Below are 27800 nucleotides of genomic sequence, written 5' to 3' on the forward strand. Positions count from 1 at the left end.
AGCGGACTTGACACTAATGCATTACTGGCCATACTGACACCCCTACTGTGGCTCATTCACTGCATTGATTCTTGAGTGCATGCAGATGATAGATGCCCTGCCCTCCCTTTCAGCAAGTTGTTAGATGAATTAGAGATGTCCTTCCTGATTGTAGCAGAGTGCTGCTACTCAATGATGAAAGCCTCGCCCTTTTTCTTGCTCTAATGGAGTTTTAAGTACAAGCCCTTATGGATGATAATGCAGAGCAATAGTGAAAAGTCTGGGAGTCTGGCAGACATCTCTGTGTGCAGGAATCTAGTGGGAAATTTTAGCCCAGACCTTTGTGTTTCCTGTCAGCGCAGATGTTTTATGTATGTCAATTAACCATAAATTTTTCATCTGCCCCTTTAATTGTATTGCTAAGCTTGCACCCATAACCAGCTTTTGTTATGGTACCCTGAGAAAATACAGACCAGATCCACACACACGTCCGTGTTGACCTGCCAAGATTATCTGTGCGTATTCAGTTAGATGTGTTTGCAAGTGTCGTGGCTGCTGATCTGTGATGAGGGGAAACCGTTTGGATGTATTCTGAAGTCCCTCTGGGGCCTGCAGGGACTTGTGGGAAGATGACCTGATTTCTAATTTTCTCCTCTCCTGCCTGGGCTCTGGGCTTCTCGCTTTCACAATCGGAGAAAGCCTGAGAAGGGACCATGAGGGGACGATGAGCCGACCCAGCCAGAGCTTCTTGGAATATGCAAACACACTGATGTGGATTTTGTTGACGGATCCAAGAGTGGCTTTAAATCTTTGCCAGTAGATTCAGGTGAGTAAAAATAGACACAAGTAAATGGAGCTGGAGTTACTGTATGTTTACAACTTCTATTGGATTTTCAGTGATATCCTAGAACAAAAAATGTGTTCATTTAATGTTGGATGTAATGGCTTCTCCTAATTAGACTTATGCTGTCTTCAAATATAGTATCAAATAATCATTATATTGTACACTTGCAAAGTGGCACTTATGGCCTGAAGCTGTTAATAGAGATAAGTGGAATAAAGATGTCCAGAGAGTTAAAGATGTGCGCAGTGTGACGGCGTCATTAAATCAGATGACCAGTTATTTTAGGACCACAAAATAAGGTCGCTCCTTCACTCCATCTGAAAAAGGCATTTTTCCTGCAGATATGCTTAGAAGCTTGCAGTATCAATTCAGTTGATGCATTATAGTTGAAATAAACTTGCAGAGGAGGGAAATGAAATATTCTATTGATTATTATGTTTAGTTAAACCTGCTATTGTAAATATTGTTAATTAAGCAATAGAGAAGTTTGTGTCATTTCGATTATTGGTGGCTGCTTCTTTTTGGCTGTCATTTACAACAAAACGACTTGTTATGATTAGTTACACTAAGCACAGTTTGAAGGGCAAGACTTTCAAGATTAAGCTACAACCTATTAATTGTTTATTCTTACTATTTGCTCACCCAAACAGGTGAGCTGCAATGGCTGACTTGCAACAGGAATATCCTGTGGTCCTCCTGGGCATCCTGGAGGAGCTGGCCAACATGCGGCAGTGGCTGACATTCCAGGACCTTTGTCGCATGGTCAGCACTCGCTTCGACCTCGAGCACCTCGTCGAGCTCAGGGCTTTGCTGTTTGCTGCCGCCAGCAGGGACCCCTGTTTCCCCGCCACTCTGTTCCGAGATCGGGTTTCCACCAGAGGCCACGGACTTTCACCCATAGGGGTCGCTGCAGACATTGTGACTATCTTCAATCTCATTCAGATGACAGGTGGGGTCTCTGAAAGCAACCATCCAATGAGAGCCCAGACAGTAATCCCTGTCGACCAGTCGCCTGGTCCCAATCTGCCTGGTTTACACCCCTTGAACATTCCTAGTCGAGAACGAGCAAGCACTCACATTGACGCCAGTGGGAGGCCCATCGACCAGCACTTGCTTTTTCCAAAATCAAATTACTCTGCTCGCAAGCGAGGAAGTCTTCCCCCGGATCCCATTTCATTTGTGTCCTCCCCTCCCACCCGGACGAGGGCTGTATCTTTTGACTTGCCTCACACTACATACTCATACTCCAGCAGTCCAAATCTTAATGAGGTAATGAAGAATATCTACCTGCCTCTGGAAACGGACAGTGAGTCAAGTGGAGAATCTGCAGCAATGGAGGTGTTCGAGGATGAACCGGGATCATCAGTTGACCAGAAGAGAAGTGCCTTCAGGAAAGACTTCCACAACCAGCCTCCTCTGATACCACAGGTGACAGTCAGCAGTGAGTCTCCTAGTCCTAAATCAGGACATGCAGGCTTTGACAACCACAGCTTTGAAATGATCCCAAATCCTTATCCATCGCCTACAGCAGTTCATATGTCACCTGAACAGCGTGTTAAAGCTAAACATGAGAGCTTTGATGATCTGCAGGATTCAACCTATTTTGGACCAGGTTCAATGCCAGAGCCATCTCCCCGACACCTTCGACCACCCAAGACACAGAGAGCTATCTGGAGTAATAAGAGTCACAGTCTGGAGGACCGAATAGGCATTGGCAGCATCGATTTGGGGATGGAATCACAGACAGCACAACTTCCAAGGCGATCTACTCCTGTTATAAGTGGGTCTTCGGGAGGTGAGAGTGTAGACAGTGGATTGCCAAATGGAGGTGATAAACAAAAGGCTCAAGGAACACAGACTGACCCACCGGATCCCCGGAGACTCCGGAGCCTGGTTCACGCTGATCGCCTCTCTTTCATGACTTCATTAGATGACCCTGAGTTTGGTGAAGATGACATCAGTGCAATTTTTCGCTTCTTAGATGACATAAGCATGTGTGGATCCACAGGAGTGCTGCACCCCAACGATGGTACTGCTAACCAGGACACGCCCGAGGCTCGACGTGGTCGCTTGGGTCAACTCCAAAGACTTTTCCATTCCCTGGAGAGTAGTGATGATGGACTAAAGACCAGCGTCTGCAAGCTGTTGCTTCGTATGAGTCAAATAGAAAGACAACTGGAGTCACTGAATGATGTGAAGGCTGAGATTTCTCAGGTACTCTCTGCTTTACAGCGATTGGATGAAAAGATTCAGCAGCCTGTCCTTGGTGGTGGTCAAAGCACAGGTGGTAGATGGCTTGAGCCTCTCAGTGGTGTGTCCTCTTTTATGAGCCACCCTATAACTCCCTCTGACTCATCAGAGCCTCAGCCACTGTCTGCAACCGGACATCTGTTTCCAGGGACCAGCACAAGTAGCCTGGACTGGAGCCGATGGAACACCACTGGGGATCAATCGGAAAACAGCAAAGGTCAAACAGACTCCAAAGGGCAGAAAGAAGGGAAGAAGGACGCATCGTCTCTCCATGCCTCCAAAACCCCGCTTGATGAAAAAAGTCCCTCTGATAGCAAACAACTGAACATCCCTAACTCTGCAAGAGACTGGTCAGTGTCATTTTCAAAAAATAAAGATGGTAAAGCCTCGCAAAGAAAAATTGGGCAGGTAAAGAGCTTCTGCTTATCTAAGTCAACTTATTTACCATATTTTATAGACTGTAAGCAACACTTTTTTAAAATAATTTTGCTGATCCTGCAATTCATATAGGTTTTGTTTTTATCTCCCTGACACATATTATGTTCTGACATAACATAAATTCATACTGACTGACATAAGCTCAGGATTTAATATTTCCATCTGCCATTGTGCAGAAAATTAAACACAGGCTGGCAAGATGCCAGCTGGAGAAATGTGTCCACATTTGGGTGTTTAAAGAATCTGCTGCCAATCTGCTGCACATCCTGGTAGTTGCCAAGGAGAATAATAAAAATAACTTTGCAAGCAGGCCTTCTTGGTGTTGCTGCTTTGCCAATGCAATTGCCTCTCTGAATTATGCCGATAAACTCACTGCATGCATCTCCACTCAGACTACCCTCATTTATAACATAGATATTGGTGCATCAGAAATTGCCAGCAGACTTCTAAGCCAAGGCTAACAGTTTCTGCAAGTCTGTTGTAAAAGCAGATAACTACAAAGAGTAACTGCGTGATACCATCAACACTGACAAGGTCCCCATCACATATGACAATTTCTAAATAAATGCGACATATAGTCCATGATGCATTTTTTGACTGGTGTGTCTTTTGCGCTGGAGTAACTTATAGCCTGCAAAGTGCAGTATATATTGTAAATGAGTTTCAACAATCCATGATGCAATCTATGTATATTTTAAGTTTCTCAATAGTTATAGAACAGTTTTGCATAATCTGCAAATTTCTACATTGTATCAATCCATGTCCATTCTTTCTGTACCTTATAGACGTTCATTATACAGATGTTGGAAAGATTAAATAAAAAAAAATGTTGCTTTTACTTATGATTTATTTAAAATCTATGTTTGATCTGTTTTTATTCCAGGGAGATCAGTCAGATAGCACTACAAACCTGCTTTCCCAAAAGCCTACCAGTATGGTGGAACAAGTGTTTAACTCGTCCCTGTTCCGCCACAAAGATAGCAGCCTAACAGGGGGGCTTGGATCTGGGAAAGTCATTGACCCCAGACTGGCTGAGGGAAGAGGAAGAGCCATATGGACAGTAGATGACAGAGAGGCACGAATCTCCCCTTTGGACCTGCAGGTAGGAAATATTGACTCTATAAGTGCTACAAGCATTTATTGATATTCTCTTTGTTATATAGTACCTATATCACATCAGTGACTTAGTCTGTCAATAAAGAAAAAACAAATAGTATTTTATTTTTCAGGGTCAGGAGTCTCTGAATCCCAACAACATGGAGTTCTGGATGGACGACATCTACACTCCAGGCTACGATGGTCTGCTCAGGCGTAAAGAAGTTAACCTCCGCCGACTCAAGATATGCAAGCTGGTTGCCCTCATTGCCACCGTTGTGGCTATTATCATCATCATTGTCATTCTCATTTGCACCATGGGTACATGAACACCCTCACAGAGAACATAAGCTATTGCTTATTCTATTTTCTTTTGTTCCTTCTTCATTTTCAGCAGCCATGTCATGTACTCGGAACTTGCACGGCATCCTAATGAAGATTAATAAACGAGAGACCCTAAACTCCTGGACTCTAAAACTAGACTGGTGATTTATAATAGTTCTTCTATTTCTTAGCATGATACACCATGGCTAATTACATCAGAAAAAACATCCTGAAAATTATTTCAATATGTTCAACCATTTGTTCACCACCAATGGGTAACCATTTTTTACCCATTACTGGGATTTATTTGAAGATATATGCTATCAACATAGCAGATGGTCGCCAACAGAACTCATTATATATGAGAACAGTTCTGGTTGAACATATTGAAGCTAACAACTCTGAGCCAACTGACAATGGTTTTTATCTATTTTATTGTTTTTGGTACATTTGCATTGTATTTCAGCACTGAGCACTGCCTGCTGTTCTTTTGAGAACAATCCAGGGCTAATTTCACACTTGTGTCAGATTAGAGTTTTACCAGTAGGTGAGAGTTTGGGGGATTTGTAGTATTGGGTAGCATAGACGAGGGTTATTGTTTTCTTTCAGTTTGAATGTACTTGAACTTCCTTTAAGCTACATTACACACTGCTCACACAAGCTGGACTCAATAAAAATATTATTTTTATAGAGTTCTCTCCCATATCTTTCAAACAGGAAATGTAATCTATTTAATCTGCTTATCTAGGGTGCAGGGTGTTTACCAGGGGTCAGGTTTCAACAGTCAAAGATGGTTGTTGTCGATGATGCTTTGGATGTGGAACAGTGAAGGAGAGCGGATGCCTCTTCCTGTAAACACTCTGAATTCCACTTGCAACTCAATTGATGGGAAGACTGAAGTGCACCAATGTGTACATTATCTTTTGACAGGACTCACTTGGCCAGAGCTTCTTTACATACCTGTAGACTCACTCAGGAGCATCAGAGCCTTCTGGTTTTCATTCACCTGTCGGGCCATATTCCATTAATTGCTAACAGTCACAAGGTTAACTTAGGAAAGCAGGTATATTTGACAAGATGTCTGAGATAAAGCTATGGAAGTAACTCAAAGCATTTGAGGCTTTCAAAGCTCACTTGGGTCAATCAAAGAATGTCAAACCTTCAGTAGACGATTTACTGAAGAGAAGGCTACAGGTGTCGCTCCCATCATTTTAGAACAAAAAACTGAGGCTTGTGAGACAGGCTCACTAAAACTGGGCAATAAAAACTTTGAAAATGTGGTTTGGTTTGATAAATCTTTATTTCAGCTGCGGCATTCAGATAATAGGGTCTAAATATGGAGTAAGCATGAAATCATGGACCATGTTAAGGATTCAGGGTGGTGGTTGGGGTGGTATAATGGCATGGGGGTATTTTCTAGACACACTCAGGACCACTTAGCACTAATTACACATTGTTAAAAACCCCAGCCTACCTGATTATTGGTACTTATGTCCACTCCTTTATGACCAAAGTATAGCATTCTTCAATGGCCGTTCTCAGAATGATAATGCACCAAGCTCAAATGGTCATAAATTGGTCTCTTCAACATGATAATGAGTTCACTATACATCAAAAGCCTCCGTAGTCATCAGATCTCAAACCAAAACAGCACGATGTTGGGAGATTTGTGCATGGATATGTTTGCACAAAATGATTTCATATGTATCAGAATCTCAGATGGAACACCACCCTAAAGGAGAATTATCATTGTTCTGAATGAAGACACAAAAATCCAGACAAGTACTATGAAGGTACACCTAAATAAGGTGCAATTGAATGAATAGTGGATTGCATTCCACCTTCTCTAAAGTCAAACTATGGTTCAAGAACAACTAGTGGTGCCTAAACTCAGAGGAATTATTTGTGATTTTGTACGGCAAATACAAAGCAACACTGATGTTGAGCTAATAAGAGGAAACTTCAAGGGCCCTGATGAGTGCTTTCACTTCAAAGACATGTGCATTTGGGGAAATATGAGCTTCTAACATTCGGAAGTGGTTAGTAGTGAACCCATAACAAATGATCCAGTTACCTCTAAAATAAAAAACTGGCTCTCGGAACAACTTTTAGCCCAACTCTTGCCAAGTTTTATATCAAAAACAATGGAATTTTCTGACATTTTCAGGCAGCCAGTATAACTGCTGTCAGCAATTCAAGTTAAGGGCAATGCATCTCTCTGCAGTTTTTGTTGCTGTTGTGATTGTTTTAATGAGACTTAATGTGGAAAAGTTTCAGTCCTGTTGCAAAGCTATTAAAATCTATATAAATGTTGTGATATAAGTGGAAATGCTTATTATTTTAGATCCAATTTTAGAATGACCCACATTTCTGGGAAACTATAGCATACAGAACCAGTAAGGACAGGCAGAAATTCATTGATTGTTTGTCATATCCTAAAGATTTTTTCTTTGCTTTGAGTACACCCACAAGTATGTTAGGTGGGTGTGTTCTGCTCCAATGTACAGTCCTTAGTAGCGCAACTGCATATTTGCCAAGTGTTACCCACGAGGCTGTTTATGGATCCATTACCCCTCCAATGGATCCACTGAGGAGGGCAGACCCACGAGTCAGCATAATCTGCAGGTGCTTCCATTCCAACTTCCATGCATTAGTGGATCCTGCTACATTTAACACCCACTGGAAAATTGAAAGTTATTTGAAACTAGGAAGTTTTCATTGTATTTTATGCATACTTTTTATACATGTAAGAGTAACACAAATAGTAAATATTACTGGTTTGCAATGCTTTATAATTTTGTATATTAATGTATTATGTCTTTCTGCCTAAAAGTGACAAAACAGTTGCAACTATTTTGCGGACTTACTCCAAAAAGTGCTCCACAAATGTTCATTGGAAAAACCTTTATGTCACACTCAAACCACAACTTTTGATGTTTTTTTATTGGGTTTTTACATGATATGTGAGGGATTAACTTAAAATGGTGCATGATTGTAAAGTTATGCCGCATGATTGTAAAGCTGAAGGAAATCGATACATGGATTTTATGTGAGCGAGATTGAGCTAAATACTGTTTTCAAACCCTTGTATCTACTGTAGCTTCCCCCTGCTTCTAGTGAAGTCTGACCAGGTTCCTTGTTCCCGATGAAGAAAAGCGTTCCCACCACAGTATTTTGTCATGGGGACTGTGTGCAGAACAGCATGCATTGTTGACTTACCACCAGACATAGTGCCTTGCATTTTGACCAAATTGCTCCGTTTTGGCCTTATTTTTCCAAAGCACCTTCCACTTGTTTGCTGTGTCTCCTATTTAAAGGGGATGGTGCAAACTTGGACATTTGCTGGCTCTTTTTCAACATGACTCTCACATGAAAGCTATATTCATGGTGCATGACTAATATAGTTTCCTTATCAGCAGCCTCTCCCACTTGACTTGTAGATCTCTGCAGCTTCTTCAAAGTTTGCAGATGAGTTATACTTTTTTCATATCTTGATGTTCGATCGAGGATCTGGGAGATGCCCAAAGCTTAAATGTGCTTCAAACTACTTTTTTCTGATTTGTCTGTTGTAGTCTTGATCTTTATGATGTTTGTTCACTAATATTCCAAACAACTGCATTAGATTACATATACGTATTTGGACTGGTCTCTATGTAAATTAGGTTACTTCTGAAGGCAATTGATCGCACAGGGTTTTCTTTGACAGAATCAGCATAGAGGGTATTGAATACATTTGCAAGGAACTGCATACTAACAGTTCCCTCTCAGATTTGAAGAGTCAGACAGCAACGAGTGTAAAACAGAGTGTTAGGAGTTAAATGATCCTTGACTGCAGGAAATGTACCTGTAGACATGAATTATTGATAAAAACAGAAAGGCTGTATTGACTGACAGATTCTATTATCTCAAATCAACAATAATGGACCTGCACTGCTACTTGAGGGGAAACAAAAAACAGCATGATGCTCAATCAGATGACTAGTGTACTGCAAGGAAAAAATCAAGCAAATGCATACAAAATAGCTGCAGTCTATTAACATATTGTTCAAATTGTTTCCTGGATACATATATGTATATATGAACAATTAATACTCTGCATGTGGGTGAGAGTGTTATTCTTATTAAATGCTGCATGGCAGAGTGGTTGCTTCACCCAGATATGCCAGCAGTGGCTGATAAATGAAGCTGCTCTGTGCATCCCAAGAGCCGGGATGCACAGAGACAATGACACACAAATAGGCTTAAATGCATAATTTCTTCCTGCAATTCACCTTACATTGAAACATGTAAACATGGTGGAGTAATCTTGGTCAAGAGTACCTTTTTTTATTAGTAGAGTTATACAGCTGTCTTTATATTTGATGTAAATTTGTCAGGGATGTAAGTTGCAGACAAAATGGAACATTATTACAGATGTTTTTAATTTTTAAGTAAACTTTACAAGGCTACAAAGCCAATTGATGATCCAAGCAGTCAAATAAAGAAACTAATAAAGTCAAATAAAGTCTCTTGAAATTACATATTTTTAAAATTCTCTGTCACACTGAAATGTTTTGGATCACCAAACAAATACTTACATGGGACAAAAGGTATTCTGAGTATCTTCTGATATTCCTATGGCAATCATCAAATGGATTTCATACATTAAAAGAAAAAAGCTAGTCAAACCAACCTGCATGTATGTGATTAAACACATATTTCCTAGTGTTTGAGCCACAAGGAGGTCTCATTACGGCCTGACTTGAATAATGAAGAGACCACTCGTCTAACATGAAGAAGAATAAAAGACTTCAAATCACCTATAAAATGCTCTGAAAAATAAACCCTCGAAGAGAAGCAAAACAAAATCAATCAACTTTGTCAGTCTGGAAATGCTTACAAATCCACTTCTAAGGCTTTGGGATTCCAGTAAACCAAAATGAAGGACCCATTATCTACAGTATAAGTGGAGAAAGCGTGGAACAGTGGTAAACCTTTCCAGATGTGGAAAACTCATAAAAAACCCCTCAAAATTAAAAATCCACCTAATACAGATAGATCAGATATTTATTATTGTAATACCGTAGTCCTTTAAGAGAACTACATCTAAAAAAACCTTAACTATTCACTTGACAGAAATTAATTGCCGTCCTCTGTGCAGTTACATGTCTGGATGTGTGGGGGCGGCAGAGTTCCCTGACGCCAGGTTTCAGCTGACGAAGAAGAAAACCGGCGCTGATTTTGAACAGAAGGAATGTGGAAGTTCTGCCAGGCGTGGCAGCGTTGGTGTTGTGCTAACACACGACCAGACCTCCGCTGAGGACACAAATATTATACACGCCCGCCTAACAATCCCACGGACTGTACATAGGACAGGTAACTGATTTGTGTTTTTTTGACGTGATTAATTACTGTCGAGAAAAACTGTTTGCTGGGCGTTAACGCACACCAGCAACTTTTGTTGTTTTTATGCTCATTATAAAAAGTTTGTGTCTGTCTTAAATATGTCTATAATGTCGTTTTACGATGTATTTTTGCGCTCTCACTATGTAAACGGGAGTGTTTGAATTTTCCAGCAGGTGCTCGCTCTGGTTACTGGGAAAACAGTGTAGCTGAAAAGACAACAAAAGATAAATGCATAAACTCAATAACCTTTTGCTAGCAGTCGCAGTGATACAACATGGAGATGCCCGTCGTGAACCTGTTCAACCAGTTTCAGACCCTCAGAGCTCACCTGGACGCTCTGAACGAGAACATTGAGCCACGTAAGTCACCAGCAGACCTCAGTGCTGTATTTGCTGACTCTAGTTTACTTAGCTTACTCAGTGCTACAGCAGTAAATCTTGCTACACTGTGTGTATAAGTGCGGCAAGAAAAGAAACGGTACGACAAAATACTTTATCTTTCGTTTTCTCGCCACATTTCATAATGTGTATTTCTTTTTTTATAAAAGCTTCTATTTTTTTATTTGTGCTTTTTGTGAATCTGAGAATTCGGTTGCTATTTTGTTGACACATTCTAGAAAGCAAGATCATGCTGCTCTTGTCTTGAATTCGGTTGCAATATTTGTCATTTTGCTGCATCAACCCTCAAATCTTTATTTTCTGTCATTGCGGTGGTTCGAGATTCTTTGTAAGCCACAGCATTTTTGTTCACTAAATTCAGTTTCACTGCAGTTGAAAGTGGCCAAATACAAGACTGGGTTGCAGAGCATAAGTGAAGATAAAATCTTAAAAAAAAAAAAAATCAACAAAAAAAATTATTCAATCCAACCTTTGCCATTTTGATGTATTACACAGTGCTGTTGTGATAATAAATTCGACTTAATATTTTGTTTGGCTAATTGAAATGCATGTTTTTGGTAAGTCGGTTGCACCTTTCTCCTGTACTGCAGAGTTCCTTCAGATGGCAGCGAACTTTGAAGACTGTCGTAAAAAGTGGCTATTGGCGGGTGAAGAGCTGGTTTCTTGCAAAGAAGTATTGACCAAAGTGGAAACAGAGAGGGGGGCACTGGAGGTCAAACTGAAACACGCGCGAAACCAGGTGGATGTGGAGATCCGTCGACGACAGAAGGCAGAGGCCGTCTACGAGAAACTAGTTGGTGTCTCGCTGATTTCTTATGTTTGTAGAGTTCTGTATAGTTTCATGTATTTAAAAAAAAACCCAAACAAAAACAACAGAAAAGTCATTTATGCTGTCAATTTTAATAAAAAAACCCCAAAACAATTCTTCTGCATTAACTTGTCCCTGTCATCCTGCTGCTTTGTGATGATAAAAGGAAAGGCAGGTGCAGCTGATCCGGGAGCTGCTGATCGCAGAGAATAATGGCAGCAGTGTTCACCTTAGTGAGGAGCAGCGGTCAGCCCTGGCCTTTCTCAGCACCCATTCGCAGGCAGCACAAGGCACCAAAACCAACCTCAACTCCAGCCGAAGGTCAGCCTCACGCAACATGCTCTGAAAGGTTTCTGCATATTTCCTTGTGTTTTCCCTCCACATAAATGGTATTTAATGTAGTCATTAAATACCATTTGGAATTGCAGTCAAATTCCTTCGATAATAAGGAAAGGAGTTTGTGTAGCGCTCAAGGTAGTGCCAATTGGGAAGTTTGATAAAATAAATAAATTCCAAATAGCAAAAGTATTCACACCTTTTGAGCTTTTCGACATTTTGTCACATTACACCACAAACTTTGTTTTTATTTTAGTCTTTTCCAAACCTTTCAGAAATAAAATTTTAAGGGCCACCTCGTCATCCCTCACTCAATATTTTGTTCTGCATCATGACATGTAAATCAGCTGTAATGTGTGAACATTTTCTAACTGGCTCTTATCACACATGATTAGTTCACCAATGCTTATTTTATATTACAGACTAACTAGGGTTGAGGAATCAACATCTTTGCTGTCAGATATCAGCTATGACCAAACGGATGACTCTCTGGTAAGATTTCTGTGTCAAATAGTTACAGTAGCTGTAACTTAAGGGCTTCATCAATGAAGTGGCTCAATATTTCTACCCTGCTCCACCTTTCTCCTTTAGGACTGGGATTCTTCTGTGATGAAGAATGTGAGACTCCGCAAACGGCCAAAGCGAGTGAGTCACGTCATCACTCATCGTTTTCAACTGTTTTTTCTCCCACTGATGACCTAATAGTTCATCTGTTTTTTTGTTTGAGGTCTAATTACTGATTCAGTTCACTGACTAATTTCTCATTTTCTTGATTTGCACAATTTACTTTTGAAACTTCAGCGTTCCTCTAGAAAACTTGCAGACGGTCCTTCACAAGCAGTGAAGAAGCCCCGCTCCACAGGCCGTCCATCAGAAAGAGTAATGCTGCTCCCTGGAGCCTGCTGGGCTCCATGACATTTTAAACTCAACCTGATTTTGTTCTTTAAGAGTTCAGCTTGCTCTAGATGAAGATTACATAAAATGTCTCCTTTAATATGCTTCAGAACAATGAATCTATCGTGGCCAAAACGACGATCACTCTTCCTGCGAGCGGAGGCGTTGAGGCAGTCTCCACCATTGAGACGGTGCCTTACTGGACCCGCAGCAGCAGGAGGAGAAGTGGTGAGGACTTTTCATTTTACTTCTTCCTTGCAATGTGATTTATTATCAGTGAAAGCAAAATGTGTGGTTAAATTTAATTTGGGTGATCTTTGCCATTTGACAAACGATTATCTCCAGATACAACCACCACAGACCACTCTGAGACTGCCAGTGAAGCCCCCAGCATGCCGGTCTCTGAAACCCCAGTTCAGTTCCAGACTCCTCCAATTAAAGGAGGGAAGAAGCACCACTTCATCCCCAAAACGGTTGGACTAAGTTCTTCACTTTATTTATTGGTGTTTTTTATTTCAAAACCAACCTTTTAATAAACTATGTATCTATATATCAGGTGATCAAGTCTGAACTCTGTGCACCTTGTGGAAGAAGAACAAAGTTTGGCAAGATTTGTCTTCGCTGCCAGGACTGCAGGATTGTGACCCATCCGGAGTGCCGGGAGAACTGCCCCCTGCCCTGTAATCCCTCGGCTCTTGAAATGCCCATCAGGGGAGCAGAGGTTTGTTTCTGATCGCTTCATTTATGGTTCCTTTACATGACAGGTGCACTCAACTACAGCTTCTCAGTCAGGTTGAGGCCTATGTTCTGGTAAAGCACAGAGAAGACTGGATTCCTGTGCTGCTCCCTTCTGTCTTTTCTGTCTTTGTTTTTTAACATTCTGTGATTGTGCTCAGGCTGTAACTAGTGATTTGATTAATCAGATGAAAAAGATTGCCATATTCTGCAGATTTTTTATTTAAAATGCAATAACACTGAATTCCTTTGGTGAATTTGAACTGGGCGAAGCTTTAACTTTGCCACTTGATGAGTTTTAGGTGAAAAATATTTGCAGACAAATGTGTTTTTAATATTAATTGCAAAGTGTATAAAAATTTTGCACTGTTTTGGCGTAAAAAAATTTGCTGAATATGTTTTTTTTTTTTACAGCAAATGTCCTTTTTTGTCTAGGTAATTATTTATTGATTGCTAAATTATTTCAATAACAGATTTATCACAATTAATCCAATTAATTGTTTGAGCCCTAGATCAGGAACAAGATTGTAAAATGTTTTCCTAATTTTGCTGCACACAATACTCATGATGTTCAACACAATGGAGACGTTTACCTTTTGCTTTGAGATTTTTGAAAGGCTGCCGACATTTCTAAATCCACTGTCAGAATAAAGGAACAAAATGGAGCAACTTTGCTGATATGTATTTGCTGAGGTTACTACAAAATATGTGGGGCCAAATGATCATCCTGACCAGGGAGGCGCCTCCTTTCATAAACAAGAACAAAATAACAAAAACTGTGCAAAAATGATAACATAGGTCTTTAAATTATTAGTTTATACCTCACTCTTAAAGCTAGTTTCATAAAGTTGGTTTGAAACTGTATTTAAATGCACACTGATTTGACAAATGGACTCTTAACAAGTATTTTCAGGTCATGTTCTCATTAAGATGTCCTTTCTGTGCAGAGTACACTGGCTGACTTTGCTCCAACAACCTCTCCGAGGATCCCAGCCTTGGTCATCTACTGCATTAAAGAGATTGAACGGAGAGGCCTTCATGAGGTCAGACAATACAAAATACAGTTTTTTGAACCTGTGCAAGTGAATCATTTCCAGCATTTTGATTTTTCCACCTTTTGTTATGCTATGAAATAAATTAATCTAATTGTTCCTACACTCCCGATACACAAACCAATCATGATTAAGAAAAAAGGTATGGTAGTTTCCTCCTTTTAAAAAAATAAATTAATAAAAATGGGACAGGATTGATTTTTTTGCTCAATATATTTTGGAGCACATTTGCAGCAAGGACTACCTCAAATCTTCTTGGGTATTGCAAGCCAGACACACCTTGTTTTTATTATCACTATTTTGTATCGTTATCTGCTGCAAATTCTCCCAGCTGTAGTGAGACGGTTATTTTTAAGTCTTTCCAGAGATGTTTAAGTGTATGGAGCTAATTTGTTGATTTAATTAGTTCCAGAATAGGCTTTCGCTGTATTTGGCTGCTGTATTTGGGGATGTCTTTCCAGAAAAACAGCCGTGCAACATAATTTACAGAAAAGATGTTGTTACCCTGACGATAAGCAGCCTTTTCTTCCCTGGTCATGATGCTTGGGTTTGAAGTTGTATTTTATGTTCATAAAACCAGAGAATTTCTATTCTTACGTTAGACGGGCGAACAACATACAATCTTGTGTTTGAGTTTTCAGACCATACACTTTTTTTATGTTACCCACAAGAAAAATAAGGACTTTGGAAAAATGTTTGCCATTTTTGTGTAATATAGGCAATATGAAAACATCTGTACATGATCAATGGAAACAGGACACACCTGGAAGAATGTCAGCAAAGGCTGGAAATGTATGGGGACAATTTTCAGTTTATTATTAAGGGGTTAACATATATAATTTTTTATATAATTTTTATCCATTTTGTAATAACGTAACATAACAAAATGTGGAACAACTTTAGTACTAAATAGCTTCTGCATCCACCTTGATTTTCTCCCCCGTAGTGATACTTTAGATGATTCCTCTCCTGTTAGTCCTGAGTGTTGCTATGGCATCACAAGTTGAACACAATACCGATTGAGGTAATTAGTGTTTCCTTTCCTGCAGGTTGGCCTTTACAGAATCTCAGGCCATGAGCGCCAGGTGAAGGAGCTAAAGGAGAAGCTGATCCGAGGCAAAACTTTGCCTTCTCTTAATAAAGTCGAGGACATCAATGTCATCACCGGTGTCCTCAAAGACTTCCTAAGAAATCTGCCCGAGCCACTTCTGACCTTCCGCCTCAACAAAGTCTTCATGGAAGCAGCCGGTGAGTCTCAGCAATAACTGGCTGTTTTGTTTATTGTCCAGCAGTTCATGGAAACTATGTTTCTGTGTAGAGATACAAGATGATGGCAACAGCCTCGCCCTGTTGTATCAGACCATCAGTGAGCTTCCCCCACCTAACCGGGACACACTGGCCTGTCTGATGATTCACCTGCACAAGTAATTTTCAACTCTTAGGTTTTAGCAGCGTGCAAAAGCTTCATACTATCAGGCTTGTGGAAACTTAAATTTTACGTAAAACTCTGCATTTGATCTCTAGAGTGTCTCAGAGTGTGGACACTAAGATGGATGTAAGCAACCTGGCCAGAGTCTTTGGTCCCACGCTGGTGGGTCATGCTGTTCCTGACCCAGACCCCATGACCATCCTGCATGATACCAGCAGACAACCAAGGGTAAAGAGATCTGCACTTTGTGTTCTTGACATTGGCAGGAATTTTAAATTTTGTTTATTTCTGCTTTGTCCCGTTCTTTTCTTTTGGTATTTTTTTGTTTTGTTTTGTTTTGTATTTGTTTTTTTGCAGCATTGTGTGTGTTTTCCTTTTTTTTTTGAGTAGTTTATGGAAAGGTTAAAAGTTAAATAGATAAAAAAATAAAAAATAAAAGTGAATTGGGAACAAAAAATACTCTCAACCTTATTTATTAGTTTGAAAGTGTTTAATGTTGACAGCTGAGGTAATTCATATTTTTCACTTTCGGTTTGATTGTTGTGTTGTGGCTCTCTGGAGGTTGTGGGACAGAGAAAGCAGATTATTTTTTATTTCCGTAGATTGTAGAGCGCCTGCTGAGTATTCCTGGGAGCTACTGGAGCCGGTTTGCCCATCCCGATAACGTAGACATCGAGCTACCTCAGAACACCGACACTCCAAGCCAGAAAGGTGGATCACCGCACACTGATAAGATAACAGACAATAAATAGTAAATCGCTTGAGTTTTGAGATACTTCAGCTAAGTAGATTTGGGTGAATGGAATGGATTTTCCCTGTTGTATTCCTCCTGACTTTCCATTGTGCGCTTCAGGGCTCCTGTCTGCTTTACTGTCAACCTGTTAACTACATATTACAAAATGGTTTCAGGGGGTTTTCATCAGTGTTTCTATGGGATTATTTGTTTTACAGTTTAATACAGTTTTGTGCTTAAATCGAGCAGGAAACCTGTGAAAGTTTTTCTGGAGTTGAGTGTCTGTCTCTTCACTGTTTTTCCTTTTATATGCACACAATTTAACTTGTACTGTATCAAATGTTCATTGCTTTTCTGAGTTTTGGCAAACAGAAATTTCTTTAAGTTGCTATTATTTAACTAATAAGACAAATAAGAGGAAGAATTTAAGAAACTAAAGCGTTCAGAAAATAGAACACATATTAAATTGTGCATGTAAACTCTCAGCAGGCCAAAAAAAAGATATTTCTCTTTAAGCAGTCACATTAAAAATACTTTTTGTTTTGAGAGCCAAAGCCAAAAGAAGCCCAACCTCTAAGTTTCCTTCTGGTTTTTGGGACAACTCCAGGAAGCTTTTCATATTCGTGTTTCAGTTCCTTCCACCACCATCAATATGCAAACCAACCCACAAAACCTCAGTCAATCCTCAAGGCTCTAATACCAATTTCAGTTTTCTGTATACCAAGCAAAGAGGGGGTCGTTATGTTAATGACACCAGTTCTTCCTCTTTGTTGAATTTCCAGTGAGCATACTGGGACCAGTGACAACCCCAGAACACCAGATGATTTCCAAAACGCCGTCCTCCGGCTCACTGTCTCAGCGGGTCATGCAGAGCCTCACCAGTACCACCATGTAAGCACTTATGCAATTTCACACTCTATTACTTTGTTTTTCCTATTGATAAAATATAACTGCAGTGCCTTGTAGAAGTGTTCACACTCTAACTTGTTCACGTTTCAATTGTCTGTGCACATATTTGGTACGTTGTAAAGTAAAGGGATTTGTGGTTTTCAATAGTTTTTGAAAGTAAAAATCTGGGAACTGTGGGATACATTGGTATCTAGCAGCCCTGAGTTAATAATGAAAGTACATTTCAGACTTCTGGTGAATGTTTTGACCGTATTTAGTCATCTAGAAACTAAACATTTTACCCATTCCTCTTTGCAAAGAAGCCCAAGCTATGTCAGACTGGCTGAAGAGTCTGCAAGCAATTCTTTTTTTCTTTAGTCTTGCCACACATCATCAAATGGTTTTAGGTCACATGCTCTCTTGAACTGGTTTTAAGGTCTGTCACAAAAAGTACATTAAAGTTTGTGGGTTGTAACCTGGAAAAAAATTGGAACGGTTGAGGACTTCACTGTTTTTTCTAATTTAATCAGAATATTTAAATTGACAAGTCTATGCAATATTATTATTGCAGTTTCTGAATTTTCCTACCGCTTCACTGTGTGCATTAAAGCAAGAACAGTTGAAATTTATCCACAGTATTCATTTATATGTGTTGTATAGTGTATAACTACATTATTTTTAATGCTAAACTTGTCCATTTTTTAACTCCTTGATTTCAAACTCTTAGATTTGGGAGCAAGAGCAAAGCCACTTCAGCCTCCAAACGTCAGGGAAGCTTCTTCGCTTCCCCACAGCTGAAGTAAAGACACGAAAGCCAAAATGTTTTGAGCCATATGCATGTTACTGAGTGCAAAAACAAGATATACTTCTGTCTAATTATTGTAGGGAAATGACTGTGCAATCATGTGACAATTTTTTTAATGTTTTTCTTTTGTTTGTTTTGTTTTATTTAGAACTTTCTGTTTTTTTTCCCTTTCAAAAATATAATGACCATCTTTGATCACTAATAATTTGTTGCTGAAAATTTATATTTCTTTTCTGTAATCATATAAATGTTGAAGCCTTTAGTAACCAAGCAACCATTTTAAACAAATTATGCTTTTTGTGAGATGTTGCGATTGTAACCACATGTCAAGCCATCGCACATCAAATATTCAACTAAAACAATGAATGGGGAACTATTTTGTTAGTGGCCAGTGTATTTTTTTTCTTATATGTGAGACTTTTTTGTCTGTGTTGATGTTTTGCTATATAAAAAATAATGTCTTTAATTTCTAGGAACACTTTACTAATGCTATAATACTCTAATAATGACGAGGCGTTTTCTTCGTGGTAACTTTGACCACTAGAGGGTGCTGTTGCACCATTAAATACATGCAATCCTTCAGCAGTGAATAGGATTTACTGTATGTATTTTGCACATAATCACTCAGACATACTTGCATGGATATTTTTCTACAAACCAAAGCCTCACACTCATGTGAGCTTTAAGTGAAACCTCCATCTGCTCTCTTTGACATCAAATTTATTGCATATATATTTTAACTTGTTGCGCTCTAGTACATATGATGAAAAAAAAATGCTAACATAACATCCTCCCGTGCTGCTTTTCTTGTCTCCTTAAAGTGTTTTGTAGGGATGCTTAGCATATGTGATGGATAAAAGTAACTCAGAAAAAACTAAATCAACTTAAGTTTGATGTGAAGCCCTGATTGTATGGTCATGTTTGGCAAATATTGTATTCCATTTATTCTTTTTTTTGTGGCATTGTTTACCTGAATAACTTTTACCAAAGATTTCACAACTGAACATTCATTTGCCTCTGCATCCATTGCCAAGCTAAAAATAAAACATTGTAATCCTGCTTCTTTGTCTTCATGCATGAAGTAGGTCTGTGGGGGGATGAAGCCTTCTGATTTAAGGCTGTCTCGGTATACACAATAGGAGATGTTAGTTTTTATTTAATATAATTCAGCCCGAACATAAGGCTTTTGCACCTTTTGACACGGATAATTACCACATTAAAGTGTGTTATTAATGTTCCACGAAGCTTGGGTGTAATTCTTCATTTCTCTTCTTGTAATTGAATGCAAGGCCGTTGGTATTTCAGATCTTCAATGAAAGGGCAAAAGCACAGTGCCAGCTATTCCAAAGCTGACACGTCCCTGAATGATAATGCCTTTCAGCTCATTGTTCCAATAGTCATTAGAGCTATTTCCATAATCTATTGGGCTGAATGGGCAGGCTATGAGGTCCAACATTATTATGAATTAAAGCAAGGATCATTTATACATCTTATAGTTATTCCATTAGCACTTATTGTGGAGAGTGCTAAGCCAGGCAGAACCCACTGACATACATTTATGTGGCCTCATTTAATACAGCGCCTTAGCAACCCATTTGGTCCTCTGAGAATCAAGTCCAGCTGTTTTGTGGTGGTGGGGGAAGCGTGCAAGCATGTGTGTGCGTGGGGAAGTGCTGATGGTGAAAATATGGTGCTCAGTTTCACCCAAATGCGTCTGTTCTCGCTTGCTTTCTTCCTGCTTCAAACATCCATTCAGCCAGGAATAACTGCAGAGAAGAGCCTGCAGAAAGATGAAGAAGGAAAAAAGAAAAAAAGAAACTGAATTTCAAATCAACATTAATAGTTGATTAGCCTGAAATAAGATCTCCTGTGTGTCGATCTGTCCTCTCACCGGGGGATTTTTGTGTTTGTTTATGCTGTGTGGTGCTGCATACGCTGGCATGCTGCAGACATCAAACAGCTGGCTGTGTACAGTGCGTCTCTGTGGCTCCATATTCCAGCATGCCCCAGCGTGCAGCGATCGAGCTCCGTTCTGCTGTGGGACCGGCGAGGGCCAATTGAGTAACTAGTCCAATTAAGAGCTCTTAAATAAATTACAATGTAAGCTGGTAAACGCGTAACAACAAGAGCTTCGCTTAATTCCTCTATTTATACAGCGAACTGCGGGCGGATGTGCCAAAGAGGAGATCGGAGCGAGCACCTTCTTTGGGATCATGAATGCAATCAATAATTACCCGAGTCATAAAGTTAATTATTGCGGTTATCGACTTCATTGGAATTGCACTGTATGCATGTCAGGCTGTTGCTGTGTGGGGCATGTAGCAGGCCTCTGCTTGAGTTCAGGATAAATATTGGCAGCATCGCAGAGACATCGGCTCAATAAGTGCAATTTGGAGACCTCCCAGCTGATCATTTAATTGATCAACTAAATTCTGACCGGAATAAGTTTTTTGCTTTTTGTTTTCATGGAAATAAATACATGAAAACACATTGTCACCTGCTGGCGAATCAGAATCAATAGATGCAGCACAATTGGTGAGATGAGCAGAAGAAAAACAGCTTTTGGGTTCTGTTTGAGAGAACCTTATGGATTAAGAGGAACAGCACCAATAACACATATTTTTATGTTTGCTGTTCAGTTTCTATCAGTCTTTATGACCAATGTTCACACCTTCCCTCCATTTCTCTGCTACTTCAGTCACCATTCCTTTTCCTGAGTGGGAGAGTTTAAAAGTTTGGTGGAAAAAGGAAAGAAAGAAAAAGATTTCCAGGTTGTTAGTGGAGCTAAATGGGAATTGGACAGCTCTTTAGAGATCACAGAGTGTTTTCTGACAGCACCGAAATGGCAAGGGGGTTGAATACACCTGCCGCTGTTAAGTGTGGTAGTCAGTCGGCCTGAGTGACCGGGTGTTGAAGTCACGGCTTGTCAGCAGTCAGCTTGTATCAGGGTTAGCCAGGTTCATTTTACAAAAGATTAAAACTGTCTGATTGGGAGATAAATGGTTTTACTTGGTGATTTGACTGATGGAGGACGAATACAAAGGTCTTTGGATCTATTTGCAGCTTCATGAGCCAACTGTTTTGTGGAAGAGGATATGCAATGAACTGGTTTCAGATAAATATGAAAGATAGAAATAAATCTGCAAAACGGGTCTTTATTGCACCACCGTGCTCTTACCTCTGAGGGTAAACATTGCAAATCTTTTGACTTAACATTGTTCTAAGCCTTTCTGTGTTTATGAAAGAACACTGTTCAAGTTTATTCAGTAAAAATCACAATATTTCAGATGAAGAGTCTTGAAAAAGGTTGACATCAATCATGATTAAAAAAAAGAGTCATGCACTAAACCTACATTGAGCTTCCATGAACAATATAATCTGCGCTTGATAAATCAAATAACTCCCACTCAGTTCACTTAAAAGCAATTTATCTGACATATTTTAGATCTTGTGTATGTTACTGCTAAAACTCTGGTAAAAGACAGAAAACCTGCCCTGATCTATGCACACACCTCAAACCTGTGAGTATTTCTAAAACTGCAGATAATTGTGTGCCTTGTTAGCTTTCAGCGCTCCAGCTCTCTTTTCTCAGCTTCATCCCTCGTTCCACTCTTTCTCCACCTCCTCCCCGCTCCTCCTTTGAATCGAACCGCCGTCTTAGCTGGCTGGCGTGGATAGTCGATACCTTGTTACCACAGAGAAATCAATTATCTCGACCAAGCAGCAGGGGAAAGGGGCAATAATGAAAGAATGCTCCTCCTTCCCAGACGATGGCCGCAGTCATTAAATATGAATTCATCATTGGCTGAGGAGATTTATGGAGTGAGATGTGGGCCCGGAGTTCATACTGTCTTTTACACCAAAAGTTTTGGTTACACTTGTAAAATAAATGGTTTTCAGACTAATTACAATTCCGTGCTGCAGCATTTACACCACTCGATTTTCATACATTTTGTCACATCTGAATCATAAGGAAGACTATGCACAGTGCTGTGCTTTACCACGAGGATACCCCTAAAGAAATCTAATGCAAACGATGGCCTTCAAAGTAGAAAGCAATATCTGTCACATAGTAATTGATTCACAGTTTAAATGCTGTTATTTAATGGAGTCCCAGAGTTTTGGCGAAGAAAATTGGTAAACAAGCAGCATCATGAAAATCAAAGAAGTCCAAGATGACCTGTGGAGATATTAGAAACAGAGTTAGTCAATACGGCCTTAACGACACACCTGAACTGACCAGCAAAACGATGAAAACACTGATTAAAAAGTAACCAGGAGGCCTGTGGCAGAAACTTTCATTGAAAAGCCAACGCTGCCGCCCCTACCTCACTTTTAGTTTAACTTAATGCATTTGGCTTAATGTTAAGTGTTATGAAACAAAGTGACGCAAATCGTTCTCTTATAACAGAATAAATTTGTTCAATCATATCCAAACAATTTTGAAAATATTTGTAACTTTCCTTTAATTCAGAAAATGTGAATTTTTTTTTTAGTTCTTAGATCTATAATGAATATCACCCCTTTTCAACAAAACAACAACGCAATCTTTTACAACTTTTATTTGCATCTCCTTGACCCTTGAGTACTGTTGACTTGTTGGCCCACATGACAAAAAGTTTGAACACATCATATTCATGTGTTATCTAAACCAAAGTTCACACCTAAACCCAGTTAAGAGAACCAATTAAAAACTGAGCAACTTTGCAAGAAAGAACCAGGATGAAATATTCCCCAACCAACCTGCAGCAGTGCTTCTACATATCTGACTCAAGCAGGCTAAATACACAAGCATGCCAGACTTTTCAGACTCTTAGGAAATCATTCATTATTGTCCCTGAGCTTCACAACTACGGAGAATGGATGAATGGATGGGCTAAGCTTAAGCTGCATGAGATTCCACCACAGACTCGATTCAAATCTCTGCCTGAGTGGCATTTGGGTGACAGCAGAGTTGGTACTGATGGGTGACTTCATGAGGGCATGACAGCCTGCATTGCTCTGTAATGAGCAGCCCTCACGGTTGCAGCTCGAACTACGTTGGGAGGTGGAGGGGGTGCTAAAAGCTACAAGACGTCACCACAGATGGAGAAAAAGAATCGGTGCAAATGAGGAATGGAGCAGAGAGGTGAAAATGTGTAATTTGGACTTACTCTTAAGGCAGCAATAAATTCCATTTTAATGGGGCGCCACAAGCAGAAGCAAGCACTCAGCAGTCTGTTGTGTTTGATGCCAAATTGTGCAGAATAAACAGATTTGCTGTGCAGCTGGTCTAAAGACACAGTTCCCTCCCGACCGTCTCTCTGACTTGCTCTGCTCCCATCTCTCCTCGATATTTCCCACCAACTCATCCTCAATTCCCCCCTCCCATCCCGTCCCTCCATCTCTTCTGTTCCTCCATGGACAAGAATTAGACAAATCATTACAAAAAGATGGAAAGTGCTTTGATTTATTTTCCTCCACTTAGCCGAGTACTCGTCTCCAGCTGTCACACATGCGTTCAAAGCTGAGTTATGTTTTTTTTTTTTTTTTAACAAAGGGGGGCGGAGGGAAAAAGTGAGCTGCATGCCACTAATGAGAAACAACATGTCACATCTGCCTCATTTCCTTCTGCAAAGATGGATCTCCGGTCATCCTGCACAAGTTAATCGGAGACAAAAAACACCCCTCTTTGTTCACTATGATCTCTCCTGCAACGACCACGCCGCAACAGAGGGAAGCTGAACATCCTTTTTTGAAAAAACAAAAAACAAAAAAACAAAAACAAAACTATTGCCAAACCTTTACATATTACATTCGGTAACATCTTGCAATGTTGGGATGATGTTCCTTCTAGTCATATTGAGCCAAAGCTTGTTGAACAGCAGTTTTTATGCACGCAGAGAATATTTGTTAACTTCATTAACATTTTATTTTTAGAAACTCCACCACCACATTTTGAAGCACACAATACGGTATCTGTTTGCAAATGGATCCCTGCGTGTGTCTTTGTGCATGAGTTTGTCTGAATTCACAAAACTGAATGCGAATGTTTGTGCATGGATGCATGACGTGGAATTGTGATACAGGATGAATGGTGTTTTTTTTTCTGGTAAATATGTGCAGTGACCATGTGTGGAGGTATTTCATGTCTGTGGTTCTGCTTTTGGAATTGTTTTGCTGCATGGATGGACTAAAGCAATAAATACTGCACAACACAAGAGATATGCTCTTATCTTTCCAAACCACATTTGCCAAAAACTTGTCCTGTTATTTGTTGTGTTGTTATTCTCATGGGAAGGGGAAAAACAGGCTGTTGCCATGTGGGTTTTGGGGGTTAAGCCTAAATTGAATCTTAACAGACATTACATAATCTGCTGCAAATTAAAATGGCTCCTATCTCGTAACAGCTGCCTTTCCTCAAGGAGGCAAAAACAAACTCGTTTCTTTAACCAACTAAATCATCTAATTTCTAAGTCATTCAGAGTGACTTGGTAAAGTATTATTATTTTTTTTAAAAGGCAAATTCAGACTGAGTGGAGAGAATCTGTGGAAATTAATCTATTAAATCTTATCAATTTGGTTTAGGTTTGGACTTTGACTGGACCATTCTAACACATGAATATGCTTCAAATGAAACTTCTTATTTTGGCTGTGGCTTTATGTTGTCCTGCTGGAAGGCTAATAGGTTTTCTTTAAGGATCGCTCTGTATTTAGCTCCATCCATCATCCCATCAGCTTTCACCACCTTCACTGTTTCTGCTGAGGCATGATGCATCCACCCCCGTGTTTCAGCACATGGGGGGGGAGGTGTTCAGACTTCTAGCAACCTGGAAACGGGAATTTCCATGAGCCTCTGGGGTAGTTTTAATTCTCATCTTGATCGACTCATTAGTTTAAGTGGACAGCCATGACTGAACAGGTTAGAATCAAACTGTGGCTGCCATTCACTTTCATTCTACAGATGATGGATGGAACAGAGCTCTGTGAGATGTTCAGAGGTTGAAATGCAGCTTAATAACCTCACTCTGCTTAATGCATCTCCACAAGCTAATCCCTCACCGTTCTGCTGTGCTTCTTGGCCTTCGTGATATCGTGTGTTCTTTAACAAACCTCTGAGGTCTTCACGGGGATTGCGATTTCCCTCTCTGTCCTCTAGAATGCACTGTTGCCTCCTGTAGTTCACCTCTGCACTGTGAAGCACATCTGCTATCTCACCTACCTCCACATCTCTATCATGTATCACTTCCCTGTGCTTGTTAGGATGGAGGAGTGGTGCAGCATTGTCACCACTCTGTATCATTTGCACTGCCGTGGCTTTAATTTGAAATGATAAAGTGTTTGCTTTGACTTTGGCAGCGCGTGCTCAGGTGACATATTAATACTTTCCTCCAGTGGATTTCATCTCTGGGGGGAAAAATGTATTAAATTGGGCAGATCAGAGATCATACATAAATGTAAGATGAACAGACAGTGGTGCAGGAGGAGCCTTAGGACATGTGAAATTCACATGTTCGTTGTTTCATATTAATATCGAAGCTGAGAGATGTTTGAACTCCCTGCAGAAGCTTGGAGGCAGTCGTAGCTACGTATTTGATTGAATATTACATCATATAATAAATCTGCAACTGAAAATAGTACTCTGAATGTGCAATTTTTGTTTGTAGTCTGTTATAGAGAAACATTTAAACATGTTATATCATAACTGGATATTAGAACTTTAATGAATAAAAAAGGTGATTCAAATCTGAATTCAGCTCATTCAGATTTTAATCCGAATCTGAATTCAGATCATTCAGATGTGAATGATCTGTCCTCAGGGTACCATCATCCAGTTGAGATATACTGTGGAAGACTAAAAATAAGGTGGTGTGATCCATTGCGGACCACAAGCCTCAGAAACATTCATTTTTTCTAAGCCACGCAATAAACTGCAAATCAGATGGCAACTGGAGTGTCATTTCTTTTGAAAACAACTTGCCTATTTTAATCGACTGGACATGTAAATTAACAACTGAAGACTTCTCGAGGCTATAAATGGCATCTTTTTTAGCACCAGTATGCCTCCACCAAGCCTTGCCACCCTGAGCAGAAAGCCATTACTGAAAAAAGTGTTGAATTATTTGAATGAACAAAAACTATTACAGCAAAATAAATAAAACATGTGCTACTTGATGTGAAAGTGTATTATTCCATCTTTACTGGAGTTTCTGGAGTTCGCTGGTTTGATGCATGCAGGTCCGTTTAAACATTATGCCGGTGCCAAAAAACATCAACAAAGACTTATCCCCAGAAATGGAAAGTGTTTCCAGGTCACTTAATTTCAAGTCCATTATTCCACAGTGTGAATGATTGTCCAATAAGTGTAAAATTTAAGGTCCAATGCATAAAGAAACTGCAAAAATAAAAACAGGACACTAAATATTTAAATTTAGCATAATTCCGCACAAAAATGACACACAAAAAAAACTTGTTTTAGTATATGACTATTGCAGCATGACTTATGACTTGGCAATATACATAAATGCATAATTTTGGTAATCCTAACTGGCGTAAAACAGAAAATGTTTAGTACGTTTTAAGGTCGGGCATTGAGGAAAAAAGGTTATGTGTCTTTTTATCCACTGCATGTGAACCTCTGACTTCAGCTCAGTTCAATACAAACCAAATATAAAGACGTATACAGATTCAACTACAGGCATTCGAGTTCAATTCCAGTTTGAGTATAGAACAGTCCAATTCCGTTTTTAATCCCAGTTGGTAAAAAGCTACTGACACAAGCCCAGCTGACTGTGTCCAACAGGAGATGTATCTGAGTAAAAATCTACTTTCTCCAAAATCTAAAGACTGTGGACTGGGCAGAGTTTTCTCCACAGAGATGAGACGCCACTAGGAAAGATTATGTGTGTGTGTGTCACTAACCACACAAAGACGCTGAGTCTTTAAACTTCTGTTCTCTAATCCCTTAACAGTTTGATGCTCAAGCGGTTAAGTGATTGGTTAACCGTTTTCTAAATATGTTGCGGTGTGATTGGGGAGTTCTAGAAAATGACTTGCTTCCTCATTCTGAAAATGACCAACATCCTTCCTTTCAGCAATGTCATGTAAAGGAAGTCAAAGAGCTGTTAGAATCTCGCAGAGCACAATCAAAATTAAGCGTGTGACTTTCTCAGTTTGGGTAAATCATCATGGCTGAGGAACTGGAGCTCTCTGACTACCTCAACACACATGAGCTTCGGGGGATGATGGCAACCAGCACATCAGCTCCATCAGCTCCTGTTGATGGAGCTGAAAAATCAGGTGAGAGCACAAGCGAATGTAAAATGAAAAGGAAAAAGCAGTTTAGATATTTGTGTTTCACTGTGGCTACAAACATGCTCTTAGTTATCCTTTTTACTTCTTATTGTTTTAGTTTGCTTTCACCTAAA

General features: G+C 39.7%; 2 protein-coding genes across 3 annotated transcripts; both read left to right on the forward strand.

Moving 5' to 3' along the window:
- Window position 1: 1 nt before the first annotated feature.
- On the forward strand, window positions 2-6681 carry LOC129358346 (major intrinsically disordered Notch2-binding receptor 1-like). Its single transcript, XM_055027330.1, has 4 exons — window positions 2-805; window positions 1474-3481; window positions 4395-4613; window positions 4741-6681. The coding sequence occupies exons 2-4, from the start codon at window positions 1484-1486 to the stop codon at window positions 4933-4935; spliced, it is 2412 nt and encodes an 803-aa protein (XP_054883305.1). The 5' UTR covers window positions 2-805; window positions 1474-1483; the 3' UTR covers window positions 4936-6681.
- A 3437-nt stretch (window positions 6682-10118) lies between these two features.
- Window positions 10119-19452, forward strand: LOC129358500 (rac GTPase-activating protein 1-like). Of its 2 annotated transcripts, none has more exons than XM_055027593.1 (17): window positions 10119-10285; window positions 10572-10674; window positions 11304-11506; window positions 11688-11842; window positions 12280-12349; window positions 12449-12502; window positions 12659-12736; window positions 12862-12979; window positions 13097-13224; window positions 13308-13472; window positions 14434-14529; window positions 15588-15786; window positions 15857-15962; window positions 16063-16195; window positions 16570-16678; window positions 17483-17591; window positions 18316-19452. In XM_055027593.1, the coding sequence occupies exons 2-17, from the start codon at window positions 10590-10592 to the stop codon at window positions 18389-18391; spliced, it is 1884 nt and encodes a 627-aa protein (XP_054883568.1). In that variant the 5' UTR covers window positions 10119-10285; window positions 10572-10589; the 3' UTR covers window positions 18392-19452. The 2 variants fall into 2 exon arrangements, with proteins under 2 accessions (XP_054883568.1, XP_054883569.1); XM_055027594.1 differs by having other exon boundaries at window positions 10575-10674.
- Window positions 19453-27800: the final 8348 nt, after the last annotated feature.

The sequence above is a fragment of the Poeciliopsis prolifica genome, unplaced genomic scaffold (assembly GCF_027474105.1).
Source record: "Poeciliopsis prolifica strain line A6 unplaced genomic scaffold, Auburn_PproV2 SCAFFOLD003, whole genome shotgun sequence".
NCBI lineage: Eukaryota > Metazoa > Chordata > Actinopteri > Cyprinodontiformes > Poeciliidae > Poeciliopsis > Poeciliopsis prolifica.